Source organism: Myodes glareolus, chromosome 21, assembly GCF_982192425.1.
Source record: "Myodes glareolus chromosome 21, mMyoGla1.1, whole genome shotgun sequence".
Taxonomy (NCBI): Eukaryota; Metazoa; Chordata; class Mammalia; order Rodentia; family Cricetidae; genus Myodes; species Myodes glareolus.
This window is the reverse complement of record NC_142046.1, coordinates 35,082,640-35,107,870: the sequence shown is the minus strand read 5'-3', so window position 1 is coordinate 35,107,870 and position 25,231 is coordinate 35,082,640. Positions and strand designations below refer to the sequence as shown.

General features: G+C 44.1%; 1 protein-coding gene across 6 annotated transcripts in view; it reads left to right on the top strand.

Moving 5' to 3' along the window:
* The window catches only part of Neb (nebulin), a 182,921-nt gene that overhangs the window by 145,200 nt on the left and 12,490 nt on the right, over nucleotides 1–25,231 (top strand). For 4 of the 6 annotated variants that reach the window (XM_087899946.1, XM_087899945.1, XM_087899944.1 and 1 more), the window contains 25 exons: nucleotides 955–1,059; nucleotides 1,353–1,460; nucleotides 2,741–2,845; nucleotides 4,559–4,663; nucleotides 5,018–5,122; nucleotides 5,720–5,824; nucleotides 5,914–6,024; nucleotides 6,642–6,752; nucleotides 6,968–7,069; nucleotides 7,174–7,278; nucleotides 9,453–9,563; nucleotides 9,908–10,012; nucleotides 10,686–10,790; nucleotides 12,638–12,742; nucleotides 15,182–15,292; nucleotides 15,750–15,860; nucleotides 16,401–16,514; nucleotides 16,935–17,039; nucleotides 17,837–17,941; nucleotides 18,533–18,637; nucleotides 19,283–19,375; nucleotides 20,671–20,763; nucleotides 22,292–22,384; nucleotides 22,838–22,930; nucleotides 23,850–23,942. In XM_087899946.1, coding sequence (XP_087756072.1) covers nucleotides 955–1,059; nucleotides 1,353–1,460; nucleotides 2,741–2,845; nucleotides 4,559–4,663; nucleotides 5,018–5,122; nucleotides 5,720–5,824; nucleotides 5,914–6,024; nucleotides 6,642–6,752; nucleotides 6,968–7,069; nucleotides 7,174–7,278; nucleotides 9,453–9,563; nucleotides 9,908–10,012; nucleotides 10,686–10,790; nucleotides 12,638–12,742; nucleotides 15,182–15,292; nucleotides 15,750–15,860; nucleotides 16,401–16,514; nucleotides 16,935–17,039; nucleotides 17,837–17,941; nucleotides 18,533–18,637; nucleotides 19,283–19,375; nucleotides 20,671–20,763; nucleotides 22,292–22,384; nucleotides 22,838–22,930; nucleotides 23,850–23,942 — 2,604 coding nt within the window. The remainder of the gene's footprint in view (nucleotides 1–954; nucleotides 1,060–1,352; nucleotides 1,461–2,740; nucleotides 2,846–4,558; nucleotides 4,664–5,017; nucleotides 5,123–5,719; nucleotides 5,825–5,913; nucleotides 6,025–6,641; nucleotides 6,753–6,967; nucleotides 7,070–7,173; nucleotides 7,279–9,452; nucleotides 9,564–9,907; nucleotides 10,013–10,685; nucleotides 10,791–12,637; nucleotides 12,743–15,181; nucleotides 15,293–15,749; nucleotides 15,861–16,400; nucleotides 16,515–16,934; nucleotides 17,040–17,836; nucleotides 17,942–18,532; nucleotides 18,638–19,282; nucleotides 19,376–20,670; nucleotides 20,764–22,291; nucleotides 22,385–22,837; nucleotides 22,931–23,849; nucleotides 23,943–25,231) is intronic. The other 2 variants (XM_087899947.1, XM_087899948.1) reach the window with 2 other exon arrangements.

The following is a 25,231-nucleotide window of genomic DNA, read 5'->3' as shown; positions in this document are numbered from 1 at the left end:
GTTGCTCAGGTCTCGCTGCGGCTGCACTGTTTCAGAGAGCCGAGGCTAGCCATGCTGCCTCTGGACCTTGTCCAAATTCGTGCTGCTAGTATTGCCACCCAGCAAGGTCTGCTGAGCCCGCTGCCACCTTTCCCTCAGAGGCTGGAAGAGAAGGGTGGTGATTGTTGATTGCCAGTAGAACGTTAAGGAAGTGCCAGTCTCTTGGCCCAAACCGAAAAGGCTTTAGCCCATCTTGTATCATCCGTGTGCTCTGTCGTTTTCATTTGCTGGTCAAATCAACATATTAGGGAAAGAGAACATGTTCTCACCATAAACATCCTTGGCCTTGATAGGAATATCAAAACTGTGTGCATGGAAGTTCTTTGTTCTCCGTGTCTGTCCTGCTTAAAACAGCTTGTGCGCATGAAAAAAAAAAAAAACAAAAAACTGTGGCTTGGAAATTACAAGAATAGATGCATTTTGGATCAGGGGGAGAGGGGTGGTGTGGGAGAATGGGAGAGGGGAGGGAGGGGAGGCTGTGGTCAGGATGTATTTTATGAGAGAAGAAAAAAATTAATTAAAATACATTAAAAATCATATACACTCATTTTAACGAGCATCTATTTCAGTTGGGCGTAGAAAAACACCAGTGTTATGTAGAATGTTAGAGGGAAATTGTACTTGTCAGACCAGAGAAGGTTCTAGTCCTCCTCTGAGATTTACCCTACACATGCCTTTGGCTCGGTCTCCTGACCTCTGAGAGCCTGTTCACTTCCATGTGTGCGAAACATATTGAAAACTACCTGTCCACTCTACTACACTACTCCTATCAAATGCAAGTTTTATTAAACATCTCCAGGTAGGATTTAAAACAGAAGCCACCATTTAAAAAATGCCAGCACCCACTCCATTGTTTCCTGAGATTTCCAAGACCTTCATTCTTGAAAGTAACGTATCCTTTCTTCCACAATGTAGATCAACTACAGGAGGACGTACGAGAAGACGAAGGACAAGTTCACCTCAGTTGTGGACACTCCGGAGCACCTGCGCACCACCAAAGTCAACAAGCAAATCAGCGACGTAAGTACAGAAGCCAAGAGCCTACGTTCTCGGGTTCAGGAGCGTTTGCCCAGGAGGGGGCCATTGTCGACTGTCTGAGATGCAGGGGGAGGGAGGCTTTGTTCCTTTCACACTGGAGACTTGTCTTTCAAATCGGCAAGCCTGCCAGTGGAGCATTAGGCCCCAGCAGATAGCTACGAACCCCTATTGGATTTGTAGAATTGTCTTTCCCTCCTATTCACTTTCCGTTTGTCTTTTAAATTATAAATGGGGAAACGTAATTTTGTACCTTCCTGCCTTTTGATCTGCCGCAGATACTTTATAAACTGGAATACAACAAGGCCAGACCCAGAGGCTACACCACCATCCACGACACACCCATGCTGCTGCACGTCCGCAAAGTGAAGGATGAAGTCAGTGATGTGAGTTAGCCTTTGTTAGCCCCTCTGCCCTGGGCTTTCAATACGATGGCGTAAACCCCAGGTAGCGACCTCTGTCTGGGGAAAAACCACTTGGCAGCCTAATAGCCTGAAATAATAATCCTCCATTTTCCTTATGATTCTGAGTTGGCTAGACAAAGCAAAATAGGTCTGTTCCAAATGCTGTAGGCAGACATCTGGGCCACAGCTGGGCCAGAAATTCAAGGCAAATCTTTCAGGACCCCGGCACAGTGTATGAGAACCACGTCAGTGTGAAGGAGACGGGCAGGCAGGTCCAGAGGTACAGAGTGCAGTTGGAGGGGACTTACTGGTGGATTTAGCATCTGCCATAGTTTGAATCTGGAATGTTCCTAGAGTCTCATATGCTAACGTCTTGGTCCCCAGCTTCAGGTGTTGCTAGGAGGTGGTAGAAGGTGGCTGCATCTCCCACAGCTTCTTCTACCTCCCAAACAGTACTGCCTGCTGGTCCTCTGAGGGGAGCCTGAGACCCCCAGCTCCTTAATAAAAATAGTAATCCCTACTATGGTTCCTTGCCTTTGAGAAGTTCACTCTACCTTAGTCGTGGTGCACCTGGGATTCTTCCCCGACAACTAGTGGAAATTACCAGATTGCATGCTAGGGCCGTGGAATTTAGGGAAAACAAAAATAGAGAAGCTAGAAGTCCCAGACTCAAGACAGAGGAACGCCTTGTTAGGCCTCTCCCATTCAATCCAGTTACCAGCACTCACGAGGTGCAGCTGTGGACACACAAGCTGTGAGGAGAGCACCATTCAGTCCCTCTGCCCACTGAGTGTTTATGTGCCGGTCCCTGGATAGGAGCCGACAACTTCACTTTGAAGGGCTTCAGCTGAATAGAAAACTAGGCAGATAAAATGGCTATGCTTTGAGCAGAGAGAAGAACCATGGGAGGGCAGGCCTGAATTGCCTCCTCGAGGGCAGGTTTTCAGGACATCTGCCCCAGGCTTCACTGATGCAGGAAGGTAAAGTGGAAAGTGGGTAGCACCAGTTCACTTTTCGGGCCATGCCCGTGGGTGTAAACCCCGTGGCCACACTGTTGACCACACTTGCTGTGTCCTGACGTATCTGAGGACGAAGGGCCCATCTCTTCACAGCTCCATCGCCTCTCCACAGCAGGGTCTGACTAAATACTCTCACAGGGAACATCATGTGCTAACATTACAGTTTTACTTTGTTTTTAAAACGTTTAACTCACTTCCTTCCTAGGGGAAGAAAATTTACCGTGTCCCTGTTTCCTCCCATAGCTGAAATACAAGGAAGTTTACCAAAGAAATAAATCTAACTGCACCATCAAGCCAGATGCTGTTCATATCAAAGCAGCCAAAGATGCCTACAAAGTCAACACCAATGTAAGTGCCAAGACGTTCCCCCCAAGCCAACCTTAGCCTCTTTTTGCTGCTGTACTAGAACCCCCATGACTAGGTAGCTTATAGAAACTGATTGACGCTCTAGAGACAGGGAGGTCAAAAGCACGGTGTGTCTGGCGTCTCCTCTTGCTGCGTTCTCCCACGGCAGAAAGCAGCAGGTCAGGAGAGCAAGGGAAGAGGCTGAGAGATGACTAACGCCCTCCTGTGGTGTGAGCGCCAATGCTCCTCGAGGCTCTGCCCTCAGGACCACAGGGCCTGCTGAAGGTTTCCCCTCCTCCTGTCATCACAGGGCAGGAAAACCCCAGTGTGAGTTTTGGAGATGGCTGTGGTTTGCCGTTTGCTTCATGGCAAGCGCAGTAGGGATTTGTCCACGAGCATGGGTCCTTTGGCGTCTCTTCGTGAGACTGAAGCTCTGCCTGTCCAGATGAAAAGCTCAACTCCAGGCAGATGAGTACTGAGTGATGTTAAAAACCAAACACCCTCTGCTCCTCGCGAGGGAGCACGAAGAAGAGCAAGGGCGGCCTGACCTAGTCACACGTCACATCTCCTCAGCCTTTGTGAGCGGCTGAAACCTGAAGGCTAATTCTGCAGTGAAGGCTGCGCTTTGGAAAGGGCTTCAGCCTCTTTCATTTCTTTGCCCCATGCTCTCCTCGGGCCCTCAGCCCTCGCACCTCCTTCTCAAGGAGAAAATGGAGTTCCTAGCTGCCATCGGGTCACTGTCTGGATCCTCCGCTTGTTTAGATCTGCCTGCATTGTTGCGTGTCTTTAGCTGAAACATCCTAAAGTCTCATCCACAGAAGCAACTCCGCGAATTAGATGGGCACCAACTTTTAAAAATAGATAAAATAGTGTCATGAGACATTAGCAGTAACCCATCTGATTCTCAGTCATTCCAGAAGCATCCATTTATTGGGGTCAGTAAACTAAGGTGCCATAGGAGCTAGCAGTGTCTTAGTTAGGGTTTCTATTGCCACGAAGAGACACCATGACCACAGCAATTCTGATAAATAAAAGCATGTGATTGGGGCTCTCTTACAGTTCCAGAGGTTTAGCCTATTATCATCATGACCGGAAGCAAGGCAGTGTGCAGGCAGACATGGTGCTACTGGGGCTGAAATTTCTTACATCTTGATCCAAAGGCAACAGGAAGTGGACTGTCTCACTGGGCACAGTTTAAGCATAGATGAGACCCCAAAGCCTGCCTCCACAGTGACACACTCCCTCCAACAAGGCCACACCTCCTAATAGTGCCATTCTATCTGGGGGTCATTTTCTTTCAAACCACCACAACGAGTTAGTCGACAATGAACAGGGAGATAGATGCGGGAAGGAAATAGACCCTGTGGCATCTGGGTGGTGGTTGTGTGTAGCCTCCGTAATATTCCAGCCACCTTTACAGAAATACCTGTAATTTACTTAGAAGCTAAACCAGCACTTGACTCTGCAGGTGATGAGGGCGGACTGGCAGGTAAGGAAGATTGTAGAATCACTTCACCCGGAAGCATTTCAAAGCTTTAGCGATGATTTGGGGGCAAAGGGTGTCGATGGATGTCCTGAGTGGATGGTGAGCTGCGTCGAGCACAGACAGTTTCACGAGCTATGATTGGTGGAGTGTCCAACTGCAGGAGTCTCCCCGCGCACTGCATGCATTTGTAAACTGAGCCTGTGTACTGTCTCTCTGTCACATCCAAACAGTTGGACTATAAGAAGCAATACGAAGCCAACAAAGCCTACTGGAAGTGGACGCCTGACCGGCCTGACTTCATCCAGGCTGCCAAGTCATCACTACAGCAGAGTGACGTAAGGGCGGAGGCAGCGTGTGGTTCTTCCTAATATGCGCTGTCAGGGCACTAACCCCAGCGGGTATGGTATGAGGTCCAAGTTGCAGAAAGTTTGATGGGAGAAGCAAGTTCACGAAACCAACCCAGCTGTTGGGCCTGTTCTCTGGGCATAGGCACAGTGGACTCAGAGACCTGAAGCTAGAGGGGGGTTGGCTGGGAGAGCTGAATCCTGGTCCTGGTTCTGGTCTCTGGGCTGGAAGGGTGAATCTAGCATGTGGTGGCGGTGAATGGCCAGGATCCCCTCCCTTTACTCTAGGAAAGTCTTCTTCAAAGACTTCTCTCTGGTTTAATCCTCTGCTTTCTTCTATCACAGTACGAATATAAGCTGGACCGAGAGTTTCTCAAGGGCTGCAAGCTATCTGTCACTGACGATAAGGACATGGTGCTGGCCCTCAAGAACTCCTTAATAGAAAGTGATGTAAGTATTCAGCCTTCTACAGTGTCTGCCCTGGCTTGAGGTCATCTCTTGCAGCAACAATCCCCAGAAACATCCAGGACAGGACAGAAGTCCTCTCTGTAGGGGTTTGGCAGTGGTCCTAACGCATGGTCCCACCCTCAGTGGCATCAGTGATGAGCTGGGCGCCATTTGTAGAAGTGCTGGTGAGCCCGGGCTTGTTCTTGGCTTATACCGGCAGTTCACACAGCACAGACTAGGATTCGGAAGCTGTGGCTCAATTCTCTCCCAGACCTTTAGTCTCTTCTGTGGGATCTTTGTCTTTCTACTGCGTACATCCCACATCTGTAAAGGAAGAAAGGTCGCGTGTCTGGCCCTGGTGGCATACTTGAGAAGCTTTGAACTAAAGGCAAAGGTTTGCTGTGAGATGCCATCCGTATTAAAACCTCAACTTGAAAGTTGTCAGGAAAAAAAAAACATTTTGAATGCGCATCAAATTCTTTATTGTGTGCCTTGTTATTCTCTCCGATATTGTTGAGGGATTTGGGGGCTGATTAAAAGTGTGCAGGATACTCAAAGAAAGTAAGAAATGTCTAACCCCCTCCCCTTCTACTCCTACAGCTGAAATACAAAGAGAAACATGTTAAGGAAAGAGGAACGTGTCATGCTGTACCTGACACCCCACAGATCCTCCTGGCAAAGACTGTCAGCAATCTGGTGTCTGAGGTAACCCACCCACAGCCCATATGCTCGCTTCCATCACAGGCTGAGGCCCCAAGCAGAGTCCTTAACACACTCTTTGTGGATTCCCCCAGAACAAGTACAAGGACCATGTCAAGAAGCACCTGGCCCAGGGTTCATACACGACACTGCCGGAGACCAGGGACACAGTTCACGTCAAGGCCGTGACCAAGCATGTCAGTGATGTAAGTGGCCAGCCACAGAGCTCCTGATGGCAGCTTTGAATCGGGTCAAAGTCTATCACCTCCTTGCTTACCAGTGCTTTCTTATACGTCTCAGCATCCTTAACCTGAGTACTTACTTGTATATGAATCTTAAACTCTAGTTTTTAAAACTGTTTTGGTATTCCAATCGTGGCAAATGTAGGTTCTGCTTCATAGCACATCTAGCAGTAGAAGGCATAACTAGTGTTGATAATGGGAGGGAGCAGGGCCAGGCAAAAAGACTTCTGCTACTATTAAACTACTATGCAGAATGAGAACTAAAATTACCTTGTGCACCTCAGTAATCTCTGCCCACTGCATCCTACCCTTAGAGACTATGACTCGTAGATTCTAAAGGTAAGAATCAGGAGTAAGCATTTAATATGCCCGAATTCAGTTCTCTAAACTTGCCTGCTAGTTCTGGTGTTGGTTCAAATAGAGAAAAGGTGGGGAGAAAATAGATTATGACCCAGAGATCAAAGTTCTAACTGGGACCATGGTGGGGAGCCATGGATTTTCCCAGAGATCTTCTCAGAGTCTTCAAATAAATCTCTTTCTCACCTTCCTCTGCTCACGTGAGTAATTCTGATGCCGTTTAGACAAATTACAAAAAGAAGTTTGTCAAAGAGAAAGGGAAGTCCAACTACTCCATCATGCAAGAGCCTCCAGAGGTGAAGCACGCCATGGAAGTGGCCAAGAAGCAGAGCGACGTAAGTTCCCCCTCGGAGTCCCAGTGACTGTCTTGAGCCTGTGGACCCCAAATGAGTGTGCGTTCCTGCTCTAGTGATTTCTCTAGCCAATGGGTTTAGAAGCACAGTGGTGCAAACTGGCTTGCTTTTACTTAACACGAATGATGTTTGTATTGAATGAGGACGTTTCGGAATTCTGTGTACCTCAAATAAACATTTCCTTCCCCCAAATAAAGGTTGCGTATAAAAAAGACGCCAAAGAGAATCTGCATTACACCACCGTTGCTGATCGGCCAGACATCAAGAAGGCCACTCAGGCAGCCAAACAAGCCAGTGAGGTAAGAGTGCCCTGAAAATGTCCCTGGCACCCAATGACTACTGTGAAAAAGAGCAGGGTGTGTGCCGCCACGACCACCCTGCCCATTTCGGTTCTCTCATACAGGTGGAGTACAGAGCCAAGCACCGCAAGGAAGGCAGCCATGGGTTAAGTATGCTTGGCCGCCCAGACATTGAGATGGCCAAGAAGGCAGCCAGGCTGAGCAGCCAGGTAAGGGAAAAGGGCAAGCAGTGACTCCAGTGTGAGATTTTAAAAACCGTCCAATGGGAAGTGCTTTCCAGAAAGAGCACTGCCAACAACTAAGCGGACAGTAGCCCTCTGAAAAGTACTGAGGGCCTTGACTCATTTCCTGCTAACCAAGCCAGGCTCTCTAGTCTTCCAGATCTCCATTTGGAGGTGTGCAGCTAGCTGCCTGTGTGCTGAACTGCTCTCATGTGGCAAAGGGGGCCTCTTCGCAGGCAGTAAGATTCATATCCAAGTCTGCTTGATATGTGGGTCAACTACGAGAGACTTGGTACTATGCAGCAGTGATGAATTTCTAACTTTTAAAACCCAACTGTATGAAAGAATACCATGTCAGTGCCATGTGTGTGGCACATAGCACATGCAGTCGTGATGGGGGCAACTTGAGATTCTCCTCAGTAACGTGAGAACGATGCCAGCAAGGCAGTCCTCTGGCTTTCTCATTTCGTGGACCTTGGTCAGAGGAATAACCAGGTCCTGTTAGTGCTGTTAAAAAAAAAAAAAAAAAAAAAGGTCAAAGGTCCTGTTCTCTTTTCTGTTAACTTTGTGTTGGAAACACCATGACCACAGCAACTCTTATGGAGAAAAGATTTGGGGGGGGGGCGTTGCTCACTTACAATTTCAAAAGTTTAGTCCACTATCATCACGACGGGGAGCATGGCAGTGTGCAGGCAGACATGATGCTGGAGCTGAGAGTGCTACATCGTGCAGGCAACAGGAAGATTTAGCAAAAAAGACTTCAAAGCTCATCCCCACAGTGACACATCTCCTGATAGTGCCACTCCCTTTGGGGACCATTTTCTTTCAAACCACCACACTTATCATACAGACTCTTTTTTCTTTTCAGAGCTTTCCTTCTGAAACATGCTGGGAGTAGGAACATGTTAAAGTGTTTTCCCCATAGCTCCTTCATCCTTTGTAAAACAAGTCTTCATGGGGGTACTTTTCTACCTGAGGATTGTTTTCCTGTCTTTACAACGTCTCGTACAATGCCCTGAAAACCAACCAAGCAATTAGACATTAAACCATTATATAGATGTTAAACAGTTAAAAATAAGTACTAGAAAGAAAACTAACTTATAACCACTTCCAGCACTGCGTGTGCTATGGACCAATAACTGAGCCTTGTGGATTGACAGAGCCTGGGTGCGCCTCTTGTTGGGCCATGACGTCACAGCTACCTCAGTGGCCTCCATGGTTAGTGAGCAAAAGTAGCCTTTAGAGTTCCAAATGTCACTGCCCTTTCCACCCGGTCCAGCGCCACCCTTCCCATTGCTGAAGCGTTGAACCTTATGGATGGACACATCTTTGAAGATACAGTTGGTTAAACCAAAGCCCAAAGTGCTCAGATCATGTCTGCCATTATGGTGGCTGTGTTTGCCTGGCAGCTCTCTTTTGGAGAGGAAAGATGTTTGGAGTTGTTGCTTTGGGTTGTTTCATTAATTTAAAAGTTGGAAATTTAAATAACCTTGAAATTTAATGAAGATACTCTTCCTTTCAATCACTGCCTTGCATAGCCTTGCTCATAGGTGCAGTGAATACAGTGACTCAGATTCCTCGTTATTCTAAAGTCTCGCTCTTTTTTTGTTCCAAATCTGACACTTGAAGCCATTACCTGCTAAGCCATCTATCTTCTGGTCCCTATAAGTTAATAATACAAATAATAATGATAATATAATCAAATTCTTATTTTGAAGTAATAACAAATTCTCCTAATAATTGACAAATTCCCACTTCTCAGCATTTGATATTGACAACTCCCTCTCAGTTCCTTGAAACAGCTCTGAGGTGTTTAAGGCACCCAGGTGGGGAAGCTAAAAAGGTTCCCATTATTGTAGACAGCCTCTCTGAATTCTGCCTAAAACCTCTGCGGCTTGGTATTGACTAACATTAACCAGAAGTCACCATTGGTGGCTCCAGATAATACAGTGAGCAAAGCCAATGCTGTCCTGTGTCACTTGATACCATTCCCGACTGTCTGTTGCCCTGTGTGACTGTTGGCAGTGCTCCCTTATACTCCCAAAAGTGCCCCACTGGAGTAACAGATTATATGACCATCTACAGCACAGGCATATTCACTACCGCTCCCATTTCCCTATCAGATGCTCAGGAGTAATCTGGATGTTTGCGTTTGTTGTTAGGTTAAATACCGAGAAAATTTTGACAAAGAGAAGGGCAAGACACCCAAATACAACCCAAAAGACAGCCAGCTCTACAAAACTATGAAAGATGCCAACAACCTTGCAAGTGAGGTATGTTCTTTAACTGTGGTGAACTGTATACATCCTGTTGCCTTTTAATCATATTTCAGGAGCGCTAATCACTTTCACCATGTTCTCCAGCTACCAAAGCCCTTTAATTACCCCCAAACAAAACAATTAAGCAACCCTTTCTTCCATCGGCTCCTGGTAACCTCTATGTCTATATGTTTCTGCCTAATTTACAGATGTCATATTTCTTTGTGTCTTATTTTAAGTTTCCTCCGCAGCCCTCCCCAGCGTTCATTTCATGAAGTGATGTCTTCCTGTCGATTTCCTTACTGCTGTTTTCTGTTTTCTAGTTATGTGATTTCCAGTTTTTCCTCCCTTACCACTAGGTTAAATACAAGGCTGACCTGAAGAAACTCCACAAGCCTGTGACTGACATGAAGGAGTCCCTGATAATGAATCATGTCCTGAACACAAGCCAGCTTGCCAGTTCTGTAAGCTCAATCATCCATGCTGGAAACAGCTCCTTTTAACCATTTGTGATTTGCTTCCTCCTCTGAGCTCCTATGGTCTCTTCTCTGCTACTGCTACTTACTCTGTGTTTATCTTAAAATTCCTATCTGATGATATTCCTCCAAATGGCAGTAATCTTCCAACCCTGCATCAACTACAACACCTCTTAGAATGTAAAGCTGCCTCTATTTGGGTTGGGGATGTGGCTCCATAATGTTAACCCATGGGTTTGTTGCCCAGGAGAAAACAAAGAAATAAACAAATAGCTCTAGTCCTTGCAAAGATGTAAAAGAATTATCTAAAACAGCCTCTCACTTTCACTGATGCCTACATAGAAGCATCCGTACCAGTGCAGTGTATGTCTCTAGTCTTAGGAACAGTACTACACTGGAGCTCTATCTATCCGATCTTTTTTTCTTCCTTCTTTTTTTTTATGGGGAAGGGGTGGAAGGGGGTCTCTCTCTAGACTTGGCTGGCCTGAAGCTTGCTGCGTAAGCCAGACTGACGCTGGATACAGATCCCTGACAGCCCTGCCCGAACGCTGGGATGAAAGGCGTGTACGGCACGCCTGGTCCTCAGACAGCCAATCTAAAGAGGAAACCTGAGACACTGTGGGCCCTTCCCACTGATGTGCTTCCTGCTGTTTCCCCTCAGTACCAGTACAAAAAGAAGTATGAGAAGAGCAAAGGCCACTACCACACGATACCCGACAACCTGGAACAGCTACACCTCAAAGAAGCCACGGAGCTGCAGAGCATAGTAAGTCCATCAAGTGGGCGGCCCACAGCCAGCGTCTGTTCGCCCGCAGTATCAATAACCAGTACCAGGTCCACTCTAGGAATGAGGCTTCTGATAGACTTTATTTGAGAAAAGGCTCACTGGTACTGGGGCTTTGAACTTAGTAACATTTTGATATTATTGTATTGACAGTATTTGTGCATCATAGAAAATTAACATGCTGACTGAGGTTTTCTGTCCTGCCCAGTTCCCGCAATCATTAAGTCCCAAAGAAATCACACAGAGGTCTACATTAGTTGTAAACTGATTGGCCTAGTAGCTCAGGCTTCTTATTGACCCTTATAACTTATATTAGCCCATTATTCTTATCTGTGTTAGCCACATGGCTCAGTACCTTTTTCAGCGAGGCAGTCACATCTTGCTTCTTCTGTGGCTGGACCAGGACTGCTGAATAAGCTTTCCTCTTCCCAGAATTCTCCTGTTCTCATTGGCCCGCCTCTACTTCCTGTCTGGTTGTTCCGCCTATACTTCATGACTGGCTACTGGCCAATCAGTGTTTATTTAAAATATAACTGACAGAATACAGACCATTGTCCCACACCATATACATGCTGTACTATTTGTTCTTTAGGTTATGACAGGATAGGAAGCATGCCAGTTAATTTCCAGGCAAGACAAATCCCTTATAGTCACCTTGATGTGCCCCTTGGTCTGTGAGTCCCAAGTCAGGAAACACCAGCTGATAGGGATTCCTAGGGGAGGGTTTTACTAAATGTGTGATGTGATCAGATCTACTCCTGGAAGAGGATCTGGGTGTTATAATTTTTTTCAAAAGAAAAGATTTTTTCTTTTTAAGAGAAAATAATGTTTTATTAACATGGCCTTGCTACCACAAAATCACCATTATGGGGTCCCATCAGGTATGGTCCAGTGGGCTGAGTTACCGTAGGTGCCCCCACATCCCGTGTAAGCAGTGTGTCCTCTTCCAGCATCCCATATAACCGAGAGAGCTGAGTTGAGCGATGCCATTAAGGTTATGAGTGGAAGGGTCTTTTTGTCTTTGTCTCAGTTTCTCCTCCGTGAAATAGTCTGTTTATGTGACTCCCTATTAATAATAGCATGTGGTAAGGATGAGGTAATTTTATTTGATAATATCAAGTTTATTAGTGATTCAGTCCAACTGTAAACTAGCTTTCATTTCTATGCCAATTTATAGCAAATAGAAAGAGAGAGAAAGAGAGATGACCCAGGGGAAGTTATCTGCTTATAAAGTCTCATAAGCTCTCCATTCAGTTGAGACTCCAGATCTCTGGTGATAGCTCTTTTGAAAGGACTGGGGATTTTATCAGCAATATCAACAAATGCTATTTATTGTCAAAGCGTTCACGTATCACTATCAAATCCTGGCCAATCTTCTCCAAGCATCATTTCCATAAGTCAATATTCCCGTCAGCTGATTGTTGCCACTGATTCTTTCGTGTCTCTAAATTAAATCTAAACATTGTAGATTGTACTTTTCAGATAGCATTGATTCTCAGCCCCATCCTTACCCCGTGCCCAGGCATCAGCTAAAAGGTCCTCGATCAGCAACACAACAGGAAAGTCTTTTGAGTGGCAAAGAGAGGAGACAACTGGACATAGTCTGTCAACTAAAAGTCCTCTCTCTAGCTTGGTAGTAGCCCATTCCCATAATCCCCATACTGGGGAGCTGAGACGAGAAGGCTGTGAGTTCAAAGCCAATCTGTGATTCATTGTGAGAACCTGCCTCGGATGGTGTTAAACCAGTTAATAAACTGTTGCCCATAAGTAAAGCCTCTGACTAGGAATTGACAAACAGAGAGATACTTAACAGGCCTTCTCATTCCTAGGTGAAATACAAAGAAAAATATGAAAAAGAACGAGGAAAGCCCATGCTCGACTTTGAGACGCCAACATACATCACTGCCAAAGAGTCTCAGCAGATGCAGAGCGGGGTAAGTCCTGAAGAAACACCAGAAAGGACAGCAACGTCAAACCAATGAGCACTGGCTCAGGCAGGACCATTCCAGCCTCCAGTTATCCAAAAGTGATCAGAGATACAGCTTTATAACCCATGGCTCCTAAATTCTTGCTCACTGTAGAAATCCTCTAATTATTTTCTTTAGGATGTTTTGAGTAGTATTTGGCATACGTGTTTTGTTCCAACAAGCATTTTCATAAAATTAGAGAACAATCCTTCCTAAACATGAAAATACTATATGGACCACAGTGTGACTATTTCTTTGCTGAAAGAAGAGTTCCCACCGTACAGGTGCATCGCTGCTTTGCCATGGCCTCCACTTAGTGGGATGCCCCGGGCCAAACAAGTGGGGTTCCATTCCTGCACACCCGTATTAACAATGGCAGTAGTAACTACAATCAAGTCAGGAAATCGGCCTACTTGTCCATCAACAGATGAATAGATATGGAAAAGGCCATGTTGTTTATACACAATGGAGTGCGACTCCCACACAGAAGGGAGTCCTGTCACTTGTAGGAAAATGGATGGAACTGGGGGTCATCGTGTTAAGTTAAACAAGCCGGACTTAGACAAATGTCCTATGTTTACAGAACCCAAATTTTATTTTTAAGGACATGAATGCACAAAGGGAATTATTTGTGAAGAAAACCAAGAAGGAAGAAGGGAAGAAAAGAAAGATAAAGAGACAGAGATGGGGTGGGGATGTAGATATGATCCAAGTATATTATATACAAGTATGAAAATAGTCAAGTCAAATGCCATATTCCTTATCATGAAAAGAGGAGATATTATATATATATATATATATATATATATATATATATATATATATATTACTTTGAACCGTAAATAGAGAATGGATTTTACAGGGAATTAGGCCTTTGGAGATCTTGCTTGCCTCTTCTCCGTGAGGCCTATGTCCAACGATGACAGCAGGTGATGCTTCGTTCTGTTCTGTCTTCTTTCATTGTTAAAGAGAAGTAGTTTGTGAGCTTTTCCGGTATACGGAATGCAGGTCATAGAAAGTTCAAAACAGGCTCAAGAAGTGGGTGAGTCCGAACTAAGTCTATGTGAGTGCTCTGTGGTACTCTTGAAACTTTCCTGAGGATTTAAAACCCTCTGAAGATAAACCAGCAAAGGATGCTTCTAGCGTCTGTCCTCTGTGAGAGTGACGTCATGTGCTCAAGAGACCAAGAAAGAGGGGAATGACCCTTTCTCTCACCCATGGATGAAACCACAGATTCCTATGCTCCGGCCTCACTTTTCACCTAGTCTATTCAGGGGTTCAAATAATAGGTCACAAGCCCCTTACTGCTTCCCTGGGGCTCAAGAGGACAGGACTGTGTCTGTCACTTCGACGCTAGAACCTAACAAAGTGCTGGCACATGGTAGATGTTGCCTGTTCAATGAAGAGGTTGAAAAAGAGAATGCGACAGCGGAGGTGACACACACTTGTAATCTCAGCATTCAGGAGGCTGATGTAGAAGGATCGTGAGTTCAAAGCCAGCCTGTCTGTCACACCTCAAAGACAAAGTCATGATGCTGCGAAGTGCCAATGCAGGTGTGGTCCCTTGGGCTCCTCTTTCTAATTCCATCCTCCGGAGCTGCTGGAAATTCTGAAACAAAATATTATCTCCACTTTAAGAAAAAAAAATTGTGGTAGAGGAGTTGTTCAGATGGCTCAGTGGTTAAGAGCACTGACTGCTTTCCCAGGGGACCCAGGTTTGATTCCCAGCACCAACATAGCATCTGACAACTATAACTCCAGTTCATGTGGAATCCAACACCCCCCTTCTGGCCTGAGCAGGCAAAATTCCCATATGCATGAAAATAGAAAATTTAACGTATGACAGGACCAGCGTGGTGGCTCAGTGTGTGAAGGACTTGCAGCACAGGCCTGACGGACCCAAGTTTCACAAGACCCAAGGAGGGCACTGACTCCTGCAAGTTGTCCCCATCCTCCATGTATGCACAGGCATAAGAACTGTGACATGTGTGTGCACATGCTCTTGGTCACGCATCACCCACAATGATGGAAATAATAATAATAACAATAATAATAATAACAATAATAATAATAATAATAATAATAACAATAAATTAAATGGGACAGTCTCAGGAAGAGTGTAGGTTCTAAGTTGATGGCCCATCCATCCCCTCACTGTGGTTGGTGCCAGCTCCATCGCAACCTTAGGTAGACTTTTGGGAGTCATCAAAGAACTTCGGAGTTTCTTTGGAGCCATTGACTGCCAGCCAAGTATTTCCAGAACAAGGAGACACTTTCAAATGTGCACGCCTTGTCCAAACTGTGGCTAAGAGGCCAAACTCTGAAAGAAAACCTAGATGTTCTTCTTAGGACTGAAATATGGATTCTAACAGGATCTTTCTTGTTTTTCCTTTTCACTCATATTAGAAAGAATATAGGAAAGAATATGAAGAGTCCATTAAAGGCAGAAACCTGACGGGCCTGGAGGTCACGCCTGCCTTGTTACATGTCAGACATGCAACTAAAATAGCAAGCGAGGTAGTAGCCGCTTGGTCTTACCTTCCCTCTTCACCCATTAATCACACTAATGATTCATCCTTGTGCTCCTGCCCAGATACCACTTGGGATTTCCGGTGGAGTTCCCATGTTTGGTACTGCTATCTAATCTATGACCTCTTTTAATTCCTCTAATGTTTAAAATGAAATATCTAATAAGACATGCATACCTTAGTATTCTGTAGACGATCTGATAAAACATGTCTACCTTTGCATTCTATTAATTTCTAGTCTTGTATTTAATAATTAACATCAACTGTGAACCATAAACCCTGCATTAATCATGTATTTACTTACTCAACCAGGAACTGTTAAAATTGGGGTAATTGTTATATTTATTTATTCATTAACTTATTTTGATTTGCTTTTTTTGGCTCTTCACCTAAGAGAACAATCCAGATTTTCTTGTCAGTTTTGTTGCTTTTATTTTGTGATATAGAAAGAGTATAGGAAAGATCTGGAAGAAAGCATTCGTGGGAAAGGTCTCACTGAAATGGAAGATACTCCCGACATGCTGAGAGCGAAGAACGCCACTCAAATCCTCAATGAGGTAAGACTGTAGCCAACTACTGCATATACATCCTTAATATGGCACCTGCATACCAAAATTAGACCAAGAAAGAGAAAAAAAATAATTTTTGCCTTTCAGACTTTATATCCAGAATAGTTATTAACTGCTAGATAAAAATGTATGTCAATTTCTGATGAGTAGATATGAAGCAGGATGTGCCTATAGCAGCTGTCATAACCAATTAGTATCTAATATTGCTTGATTTAGTTTTGATATATTCACAATGCTCATTTAAATGAAAACATCACAGCACACTGGGATGGTGTGCTCCTAAATTTAATCCTAATAATGTACCAAGCCAGATTTAAAATTTACCTTCCATGTTAACAAACTTCCCTTGCTTAATGTCACCATACCTAGAGTAGGATGAACAAGCATGTCTCTGGGAAGTAGCTGGCAAGGACACTGCCTGTGACTCAGGAAGGGCGTGTCCTGTGGGTTCTTGTTCATGTGGTATTGTCACCACCTACTAAGAGAAGGCACGTGACCTTTTTCCTTTAAAAACCAATTCTTCTACAGAAAGAATATAAGCGAGACCTGGAGCTGGAAGTTAAAGGAAGAGGCTTGAATGCCATGGCCAATGAGACTCCAGATTTTATGCGGGCCAAGAATGCTACAGACATCGCCAGCCAGGTCAGTACTCCATCCCTGCATGCTACCGACATCGCCAGATCAAACATATGTACTGGCAAAGCACCCACACATATAAAATTTTAAATCTTTAAAAACTATAAACACAACAGGAAAAAGTGTTATTGAATGTCAGAATTTAAAAAGGAAGAGGGCTGGGAAGATGGTTCAGAGGCTAAGAGCACCAGCTACTCTTACAGAGGACCCAAGTTCAATTCCCAGCACCGACATGACAGCTCACAACTGTCTGTAACTCTAGCTCCAGGGAATCTGACACCCTCAAACATACACACATGCAGGCAAAACAACATAAAAAATCATTACAAGAAAGAAAGAAATATGATCAGGTCTTACTTCAACCAAGCCTATAGGGGCTACACGTATCGTAAACATTCACCGAACTGTTGGGCGTTCCTTTTACAGATTAAGTACAAGCAATCAGCCGAAATGGAAAAAGACAAGTTCACTTCTGTCGTTGATACCCCAGAGATCATTCACGCTCAGCAGGTCAAGAACCTTTCCAGCCAGGTAAGGTTTCCTTAGGGCAAAGGTTTTCCTAGTAATTCCCAACAAACTGTTTTCTCATAACACTGCCCTCCCACCCCCACCCTAACTCCACCCCCACCCCTCACCCCCGCCGGAACAGGAGGCTTTTGTTTACAGTGCAGATTTGAGTCGGGATTGAACTTTCCGAATGAGATTTAAAGATAGAAGGGTTAGGGTGCAGGCACCTCAGTAGTAAAGTGTGACACCCTAGGTTCTAGCCCAAACATTGGAAGGAAAAACTCAAGCCATCATGAGGGAAGTTCCAAGACCTGGAGCACTTCTGCAGCTTCCGCAGTACAACTCATAATTAATGAATATTGGAGCATCTGTTAGAATGGGGGTTTAAGGTGTGTGGGTGCGTGTGGAAGACACAAAGTAAGCCACCCACTCGTGCCTGAGACTGAGCCATCAACTTGAACCACACAACCTGGGGCATCCCAGGTGGGCTACCTTCCCAATTCCCAAAAATCCTGCCGTAAAACGTTGGGTGGGGCGGTAACTACTTGTAATCTCAGCAGGTGGGGGAGACAAGGCGGGAGGCCAGCATAGGCTGTATAGCGAGATCCTGTCTCAGAAACAAAATTAAACAATTACAAAAACAAAATAAAACATCAACAGGATTCCTTCCTCTGTTAGTACTCTTGGGTGATGACCAGGTTGTGTCTGCGAGGGCAGGGTGCAAAGAACCTTCTCTGCCGAAGTGGAGGGGCTCTTTTAGGTTACTGACCTATATAACAATGGGGCTCATGCTATTTTTTTTGCTCCCTGCCTTTTCCCAGAAAAAGTACAAGGAAGATGCAGAGAAGTCCATGTCGTATTACGAGACTGTCCTGGACACTCCCGAAATGCAAAGAGTCCGTGAGAACCAGAAGAACTTCAGCCTTGTGAGTTTCTATTCCGCTGAGGCCCAGCGCACTCACGGGGGCGGGACAGCAGGCTAAGGGGTGGCTTTGAGGACACACACTTGGCATCCCGTGGGGGCAGAGGAGTATGTGAATCTTCTCTGGGTTCACTTTGTGTTTTAATCCCAAATGAGCGTCAAAATCTCAGCTGCTCAACAGGTGACTTCTTGTCACTGAATGCACACTATTGCTGTCATCTTTTACTGTTGGTGCGTCCTTTTCCAACTAAACCCAAGCAAGAAATACTTTGACTTTTTCATTCATATGTTTTACATTTTTAAAAATTAGTTCTGTCTAGAAGCACACATAGCTTGGTGTTAGAACGTGAGTTTCTTGTGGTGTGAGACTCCGGGGTTCAATTCCCAGTAAATCTCTAGCAACACCCCATCACTAAAATTAGTTTCTCTCCAAAATTCTTGGTAAAGAACTGATTTGGGGCTATCGCATTGTGATTGTTATGGCACAGGCTTTCATTGATGTAAAATTCTAGCTTCCCGTCCACAATCTAGAACAGTTATAAAGTGTGTTGGGCAATGTGGAGATCCTAACAGGATATTTGCTCTTTCTTCATAGCTCCAATACCAGTGTGACCTTAAAAACAGTAAAGGGAAAGTTACAGTTGTTCAAGACACGCCAGAAATACTGCGTGTCAAAGAAAACCAAAAGAATTTCAGCTCGGTACATTTACGATTTACTCTCCATCTAATGCTAACCTAACAATGCCGTTCTCTTTAAGAAGATACATGGGCCCCATGCCCACACAGGCAATTAACCTCTAACTTGCCCAGTTAATGCTAGCGGGTCCTTGGTAAAATGCCCCGAACTTCGTTCCCAAATCATCACTCCCTAGAACATTGGAAATAACTTAAAGCTAACAAAATAACGCCTCTCTTTATACTTTTTGATCTGAAATAGTAACTCAGACAGTAACATGTGTTGTCTTGTTCCGAGGTGGTGGATTTCTTTGAGGTGTGATTTTTCTTTTATTAGCCCTCTACAAAATAACTGACCGACTGACTTTGCATTTCTTTAATGAGTTCTGTGGTTTTTTAATCAGCATTTTCTGGATCTTTTTTCTCATCTTGTATTAATATGCTGTGGTATTCTAAAGAGAACTCTCAAGAGCTGGCAAGCAGCTGACCTTGCCTCTATGATTCTGGGCATTGAGTCTGACAGCAGGAATTCAGATACGAAACTTCAGCCCTTGCCTGGAAATACTGTGTAGTGCCTTTGTTTTCACGGAAGCCACGCGGCTAGTCTTTCTTCAGGCACTGCCCGGGTTTCCTTCTTCTGTGTAACAGTCTCCTGATTCCGAATGCCCAGGTTCTCTATAAAGAGGATGTCTCCCCGGGAACAGCCATTGGGAAGACCCCTGAGATGCTAAGAGTGAAGCAAACGCAGGACCACATTAGCTCGGTAAGGATACGGCAGAGTCATGTGTGCTGTTCTTGACCTGACTTTGATAAATCTGTGGCTTCTAAGTCGTAATCTAAACAAACATGCCACCAGAAACAGCATCCAACCTCAAAACAGATGTCTGGGCACTGCCGACATCACAGGCCACGTGCTGGAGAGGGTTCTCATGAAAATGGAAAGCAGAGGCTTATGGGAAAATAGGGCCTATCAGCACCAAGGAGTGAACCTTTCTGGAGGCACATGTGTGGCTAGCTACATATGTCCTAATCAAAGGGATTGCTGGGTAGGAAGATGCTGAAGGCCAGGCGGCCTCTTCTTACTTTTGCGTTCTCTGACCTCCGCTGCCTCTCAAGCAGTCTTGGTCCAAAAGTGTGAAATGGAAAAGCCAGAATAATTATTCTTTCTGATATAATGAATGCCATGGCTTCCCATCTCACCCCACCTGGGGCATGAATCATCCCTGCATCGGTACATTCCGAAGTGCATGCTGCCTGCCCTCCCTATCTGTCTGCATTGCCAGATTTTAGTCCTGCAATGTCTGTATTCAGGTAGCCCTTATTTTATTAGTGATGGCTCCAAAGAGCAGAAGGAGCAATGTTGGCCATGCAGAAAAACCAAAGTTTATAAATAAACCAATGTGCTTCCTCTGTAAAAAAAAAAAAAAAAAAAAAAAAAGGTCAAAGTGGCCAGACGATGGTGGCACACTCCCTTAATGCCAGCACTCAGGAGGCAGAGGCAGGTGGATCTCTGTGAGTTCAAGGCCAGCCTGGTCTACAAGAGCTAGTTCCAGGACAGGCTCCAAAGCTACAGAGAAACCCTGTCTCGCTGTCTCAAAAAAAACAAAAAACAAAACAAAACAAAATCAAAGTGATCAACGTAATACGTAAAGATGCCATCTGCTGAGGTTGCTAAGAGATACAGTAGAATGAATTTTATGTCTGTGAACTTGGAAAAGAGGGAAAGAAGCCCATGTTTGTTTGCTATCATGCCTGAGAACTGCAAAACAGAAAGCCACAGTGTATGGCAAGCACTTCATTAAGAAAAAGGCAATCTGAGTGTGATGGCGTGCATTCAGCAGGCAGAAGTAGGTGGATCTCTGTGAGTCCGCGGTCAGCCTGGTGACATGGTGAGGTCTTGCCTCAGGACAATACGGCTAAAAAAGGAGAGCTGGGGAGCAGAAAGTGAACTAGACGTGCACCAGCTCCAACCCCTGAAAAATACAGGGCTGCTAATCACCTAGACAGAGAAGGTGTCTCAGCATGCAATTGGGCCTTCGTGTCCCCATTTCCCCACAGGTCAAGTATAAAGAAGCAATTGGACAAGGAACTCCGATCCCCGACCTGCCCGAAGTAAAGCGTGTCAAGGAGACCCAGAAGCACATTAGCTCGGTACAGACTTACTCGGCATGCCTCTTTGTGTGATGGGCCACCTCTCGATTGGTACCCTAGTGCCATCCATCCCTTGCTTCTGCCGATGTCTTCCCATGCTGAGGGATGCTGTGACTCCCCCATAGTTCCCCTCAGATGGCAGAAGTAGCCAAGAGACCTCAGTCATGGGTGTAGCTCACTCCCTATGACCCCTTATGTCGTCTCTGTGCTGTAAACGTCATTTTGAATTTTCTGTCCTCTAACCTGAAAAGAAGACCAGCCCAAGGGTTCTGTGTTGCTTTGGCTTCTAACTTCTTACCTTTCTGTAGTTCTCCTCTGCTGATCCACCCTGCCTCTGCCTCCATGTGATGGGATTCACGGCACACACCACCATACTGAGCCTAGGCTACAACTCACTAAGAGGAAAGGAGATAAGAGGTTTAGAAAGTGGGGATCCCTTACTCTTTTTGTTAAAATCTGCAGTCCTTTGATAGTCCCCGAAAAAAAAAAAAAGCATAGATTTAGTGCAGGGTCTGGAGACATAGCTCAGTGGTGGAACAATTACCTGTCATGAACGAGGCCCTGAGTTCAATTCCAACACTACAAATAAAACAGAAAAATGAACACAGTGAAAAAAAAAAAGACCAACCAACAAGTATTAGCTTACTTGATCCCACAGTCGTGACTACAACTTTCAGAGAAAGATACTCTTCCTGAAATACAAATTAGACCTGCTCATATCACATGTCCAACTAGGGACCACCTAAGGTTCCAATAAAGCTGGCGTATATGTGTGTCTGAAATCTCAGCACTCATGAAGCTGAAGCAGGAGGAATACTGGGAGTGTAACATGAGTCAGGGCTGAGTAGCAAAAGAACCTTCACAAATATATATATATACATATGTATATATATATATATGTGTGTGTGTGTGCATATATACACATATATATACATATATATGACATATAGATGCATGTGTGTGTATTTGTGGTAAACAAACATTTGTGGTAAAAATATATTTGTGGTAAAACATGTACATATAGTAAAACGGTAGGAAATACATAAAATTCTCAATAACTCTGAAAAAGGCAGTATTAGAACATCATATGGAACAATGTGTGCTTTGAGTACAGATATGTAGACCTAGTATACACAAGATGTTGAGACTGGATACAATGCATGGTTAGTTTGGGGTTGGTTTTTTGTTGTTGTTTTTGTTTTTTGAGGGGGGTGGTTACTGGCAACTGTATCCAGGGCTTTGCCCATGCTAGTCAAAAATGTTTCTCATTGTTAATTAAATTTGCTTTAATTTAATTTAATTTCAAGAATGCACTAAGTATTGGCTGTGGAAAATGAAAACCTTAGGATCCAGTTTTCAAGGTGGCAAAATTTCTACAAATACTTATGAACTTTGTTTCCCTTTGTCCCCAAGTTCGTATTACAAAGGTAGCTCGTTTTTATGAACCCTCACCCAAACACCCTCAAGGAGTTGTAATCTAAAGCATTTGTGGTCACTTTGCTTTCTGGGTATTCTAATTATTCTGCAGGTTATGTACAAAGAAAACTTGGGAACAGGCATTCCAACCACTATCACCCCAGAGATTGAGAGAGTCAAGCGCAATCAAGAGAACTTTAGCTCGGTATTTATGAATATATGAACTAAGAAATTCTTTCCCGTTTAAAAAAAAAAAAACTACCAGAATAACCTACCAGCCTCCTTTCCACAGTAACATTTTAATGGCTCTGTGTGTTTGTGTATCGCCCTCTGATGAAAGCCCCCTGGCCCCTTCCAGAATGCCCACTCTTCTCATTGCTCTTTAACATTCTTTAACAATGTGTGAACTAGATCTAGAATACAGTCAGCAGAATTAACAAGCTTCCTCGGGGTGCTCGCACCCTAAAACCCAGTCCTCCTTCCTCCTGTACCTTTTTCTTCTAAGATGTAGTGGTGTAGAGTTCATCTTTACATTTGCAACATGCAAAAGCATTGCCCCGACTAAATGCTGCTGTCTAAAAGTCTCCCTCCCCACCCCTCCCTCCGCTGTCTCTGGCTTGTTTTGAATGTCTTCTGGGCACTTTCTTGTATCTCGCAGGTTTTGTACAAAGAAAGCTTGGGGAAAGGAACCCCTACAGCAGTCACTCCTGAGATGGAGAGGGTCAAACGCAATCAAGAGAACTTTAGCTCGGTATTTCTCAGGGGCAAAAATCCCAACCCTAATCCTATTTAAAAAAAAAAAAATGGACACATTAATGTCTTTAACATACAAATATAAAATGACTAAATTCATATAATGAAAGAATGATGCCAATATTACTTAAGATTTCAACCCAAATCTAATGTAATTTTTAATACTGGTGTGAAATTTTAACTGTTTTCTTTTAATGTTTAAACACAGCTATATAGGACTCTCCTTAAAAATCTATAATTCTCAGTTTTCTTCCTCCAGTTCTAACTAGTGTGGTACAGGTCAAAAATAAAGTCTAACATCCTTCCCGCAAAGGACAGCACTAATCAGAATTGTGTTTATTGTGGCTTGAATTTTTTTTTTTTTTGTATATGTAGCTTTTCCTAAATGGTCGTGATTCTTAAACATCTTCCTTTGAAAATAACAGACCAATTCACAGTAACTCAGAAATACAAATTCACTTATGTTAGCGAGTTTTGCTTGTATGCCATACAAGATGCAGGCAAACTTTCCTATGAAGGATGTATTCAGGACCAGTGCTGAGTTGACAATGTTTATGAATATTTATTAATCTCCTCAAGCCCTCAGTTTTTCTGATTCAGTGCTGTCTCCAACTCATTATTAGATATTATTAGATAGTAACTTCAACGAGCTAAATACTCGTACTGCTTGATAAAGCCTAATCCTGTACATTTGAGAATGTGCTTAAGCAAGCGGCCCTGTGTGTGCTCTGATATCACTGAGAGACCAGCCATTATATGGTGCGCAACTAAATGCACAAAGCGGTCCACGGTTGCTCTGTTTCTTGGTTTTGCTTTGCTTCTTTGTAAGAACAAGTACTCTTGGAGATTTGTTTTAAGGTCAGATTTACCTAAAAGATGGATCCAGGCTGATGTGATTGTTGGTTCTGTGCACGCAGATATTGTACAAAGAGAACCTGAGCAAGGGGACTCCCCTGCCTGTCACTCCTGAGATGGAGAGAGTCAAGCGCAATCAAGAAAACTTTAGCTCGGTATTTGCGAAAAAGTTCCTTTAACTCCGTATTAAAAAGAATAATTCCGATAAAACAAATTTCTTACCATTCATCCCTTTATAATAATTTAACAAATCCTTTGGGAAAAAAAAAAAACTTACCAACTGAATCCTTCTGTCCTGGACATTGTACTTACCGTTTAATCTCCATGCTTCCTTTCTACTTGCTGAAAGTACCCCATAAAACGTCGTTAGATGTGTAGGCATATCTGTATTAACTTAGTGTCTGTATGTGGTGGTGGTGGGAATTGGACTCGTGGCCTTGCCCGGGCTAGGCAAGTGCTCCACCAGGTGGGCTCCCCACTTAACACTTGAAATTGTTTTCCTTTGCAATGTTGTTAGTACTGGTACTTTTGAAACTAACTCATTTCCAGACGACCCAAACCTGGTAGCTTGTATTCACATGGAAATCTTTCAGTCGGATGTTTCCAGGTTAGTGCAACAAGAAAGACACTGACCCAAGGCTGTGTGCAGGACCAGCACCTTTGCTTGGGGAAAGTGGTGTCCTGACCACAGGTCTCATGTGGATGAACAGCAAAGAAAAACGCTCAGCATTGGAACTAAAAGCCTCAGTTTGATAGTTCCGATTTATGACTAGAAATTTACACGTTCTAAATTATTTTTTTTAAAGACAGGATCTTTCTCGATAGTCCAGGGTGGCTTTAAATGTGCCATCCTCCTGCCTCAGCTTCCCTGGTGCTAAGAGAAGCATAGGCATGTTTTTCTCTTTTTGAACATGCCAATTAAATCCGAGAGCATGTGTCTGCATTATGGGCTTCTCTTTTTTAATTGATGTTTCTGGAGAACTGCAGTAATCAATAACCTGTGGTCCTTCTGTATAAGGACCTTCTGGGCCTGAAACGAAGATTCACATATCCTCTGATAATTTAACTGGATCCACTTTGGGGGAGGGGGGCCCACCTGAGTTAAAGTACTTGCTGCCAGTTTGATTTTCTGTGGAGCGACTCCTCTTTCGCACAGTGAGGAGTGCCTTCCTGTGACTTCCTTTTGTTCTGTCCCTAATTGCTGCTCACTAACAACTTCCCAATTTCGATGCGTTTTCACTGTATGCGGTTTTGTCTTTTGGGGTGCTTCATTTACTGTTTTCCTTTTTGGGAAAAGATATCGCTTTTCAGAATGATATTTTAACTATTTCTACATTACAGTGTATTATTGTGTATACCTATTTGAAACTAATCATTCTAATGGCCCTGGACAAGTTTTTCTTTGTTCAAGTATGATTCGTGTTGATTTTACACCAGTTATATA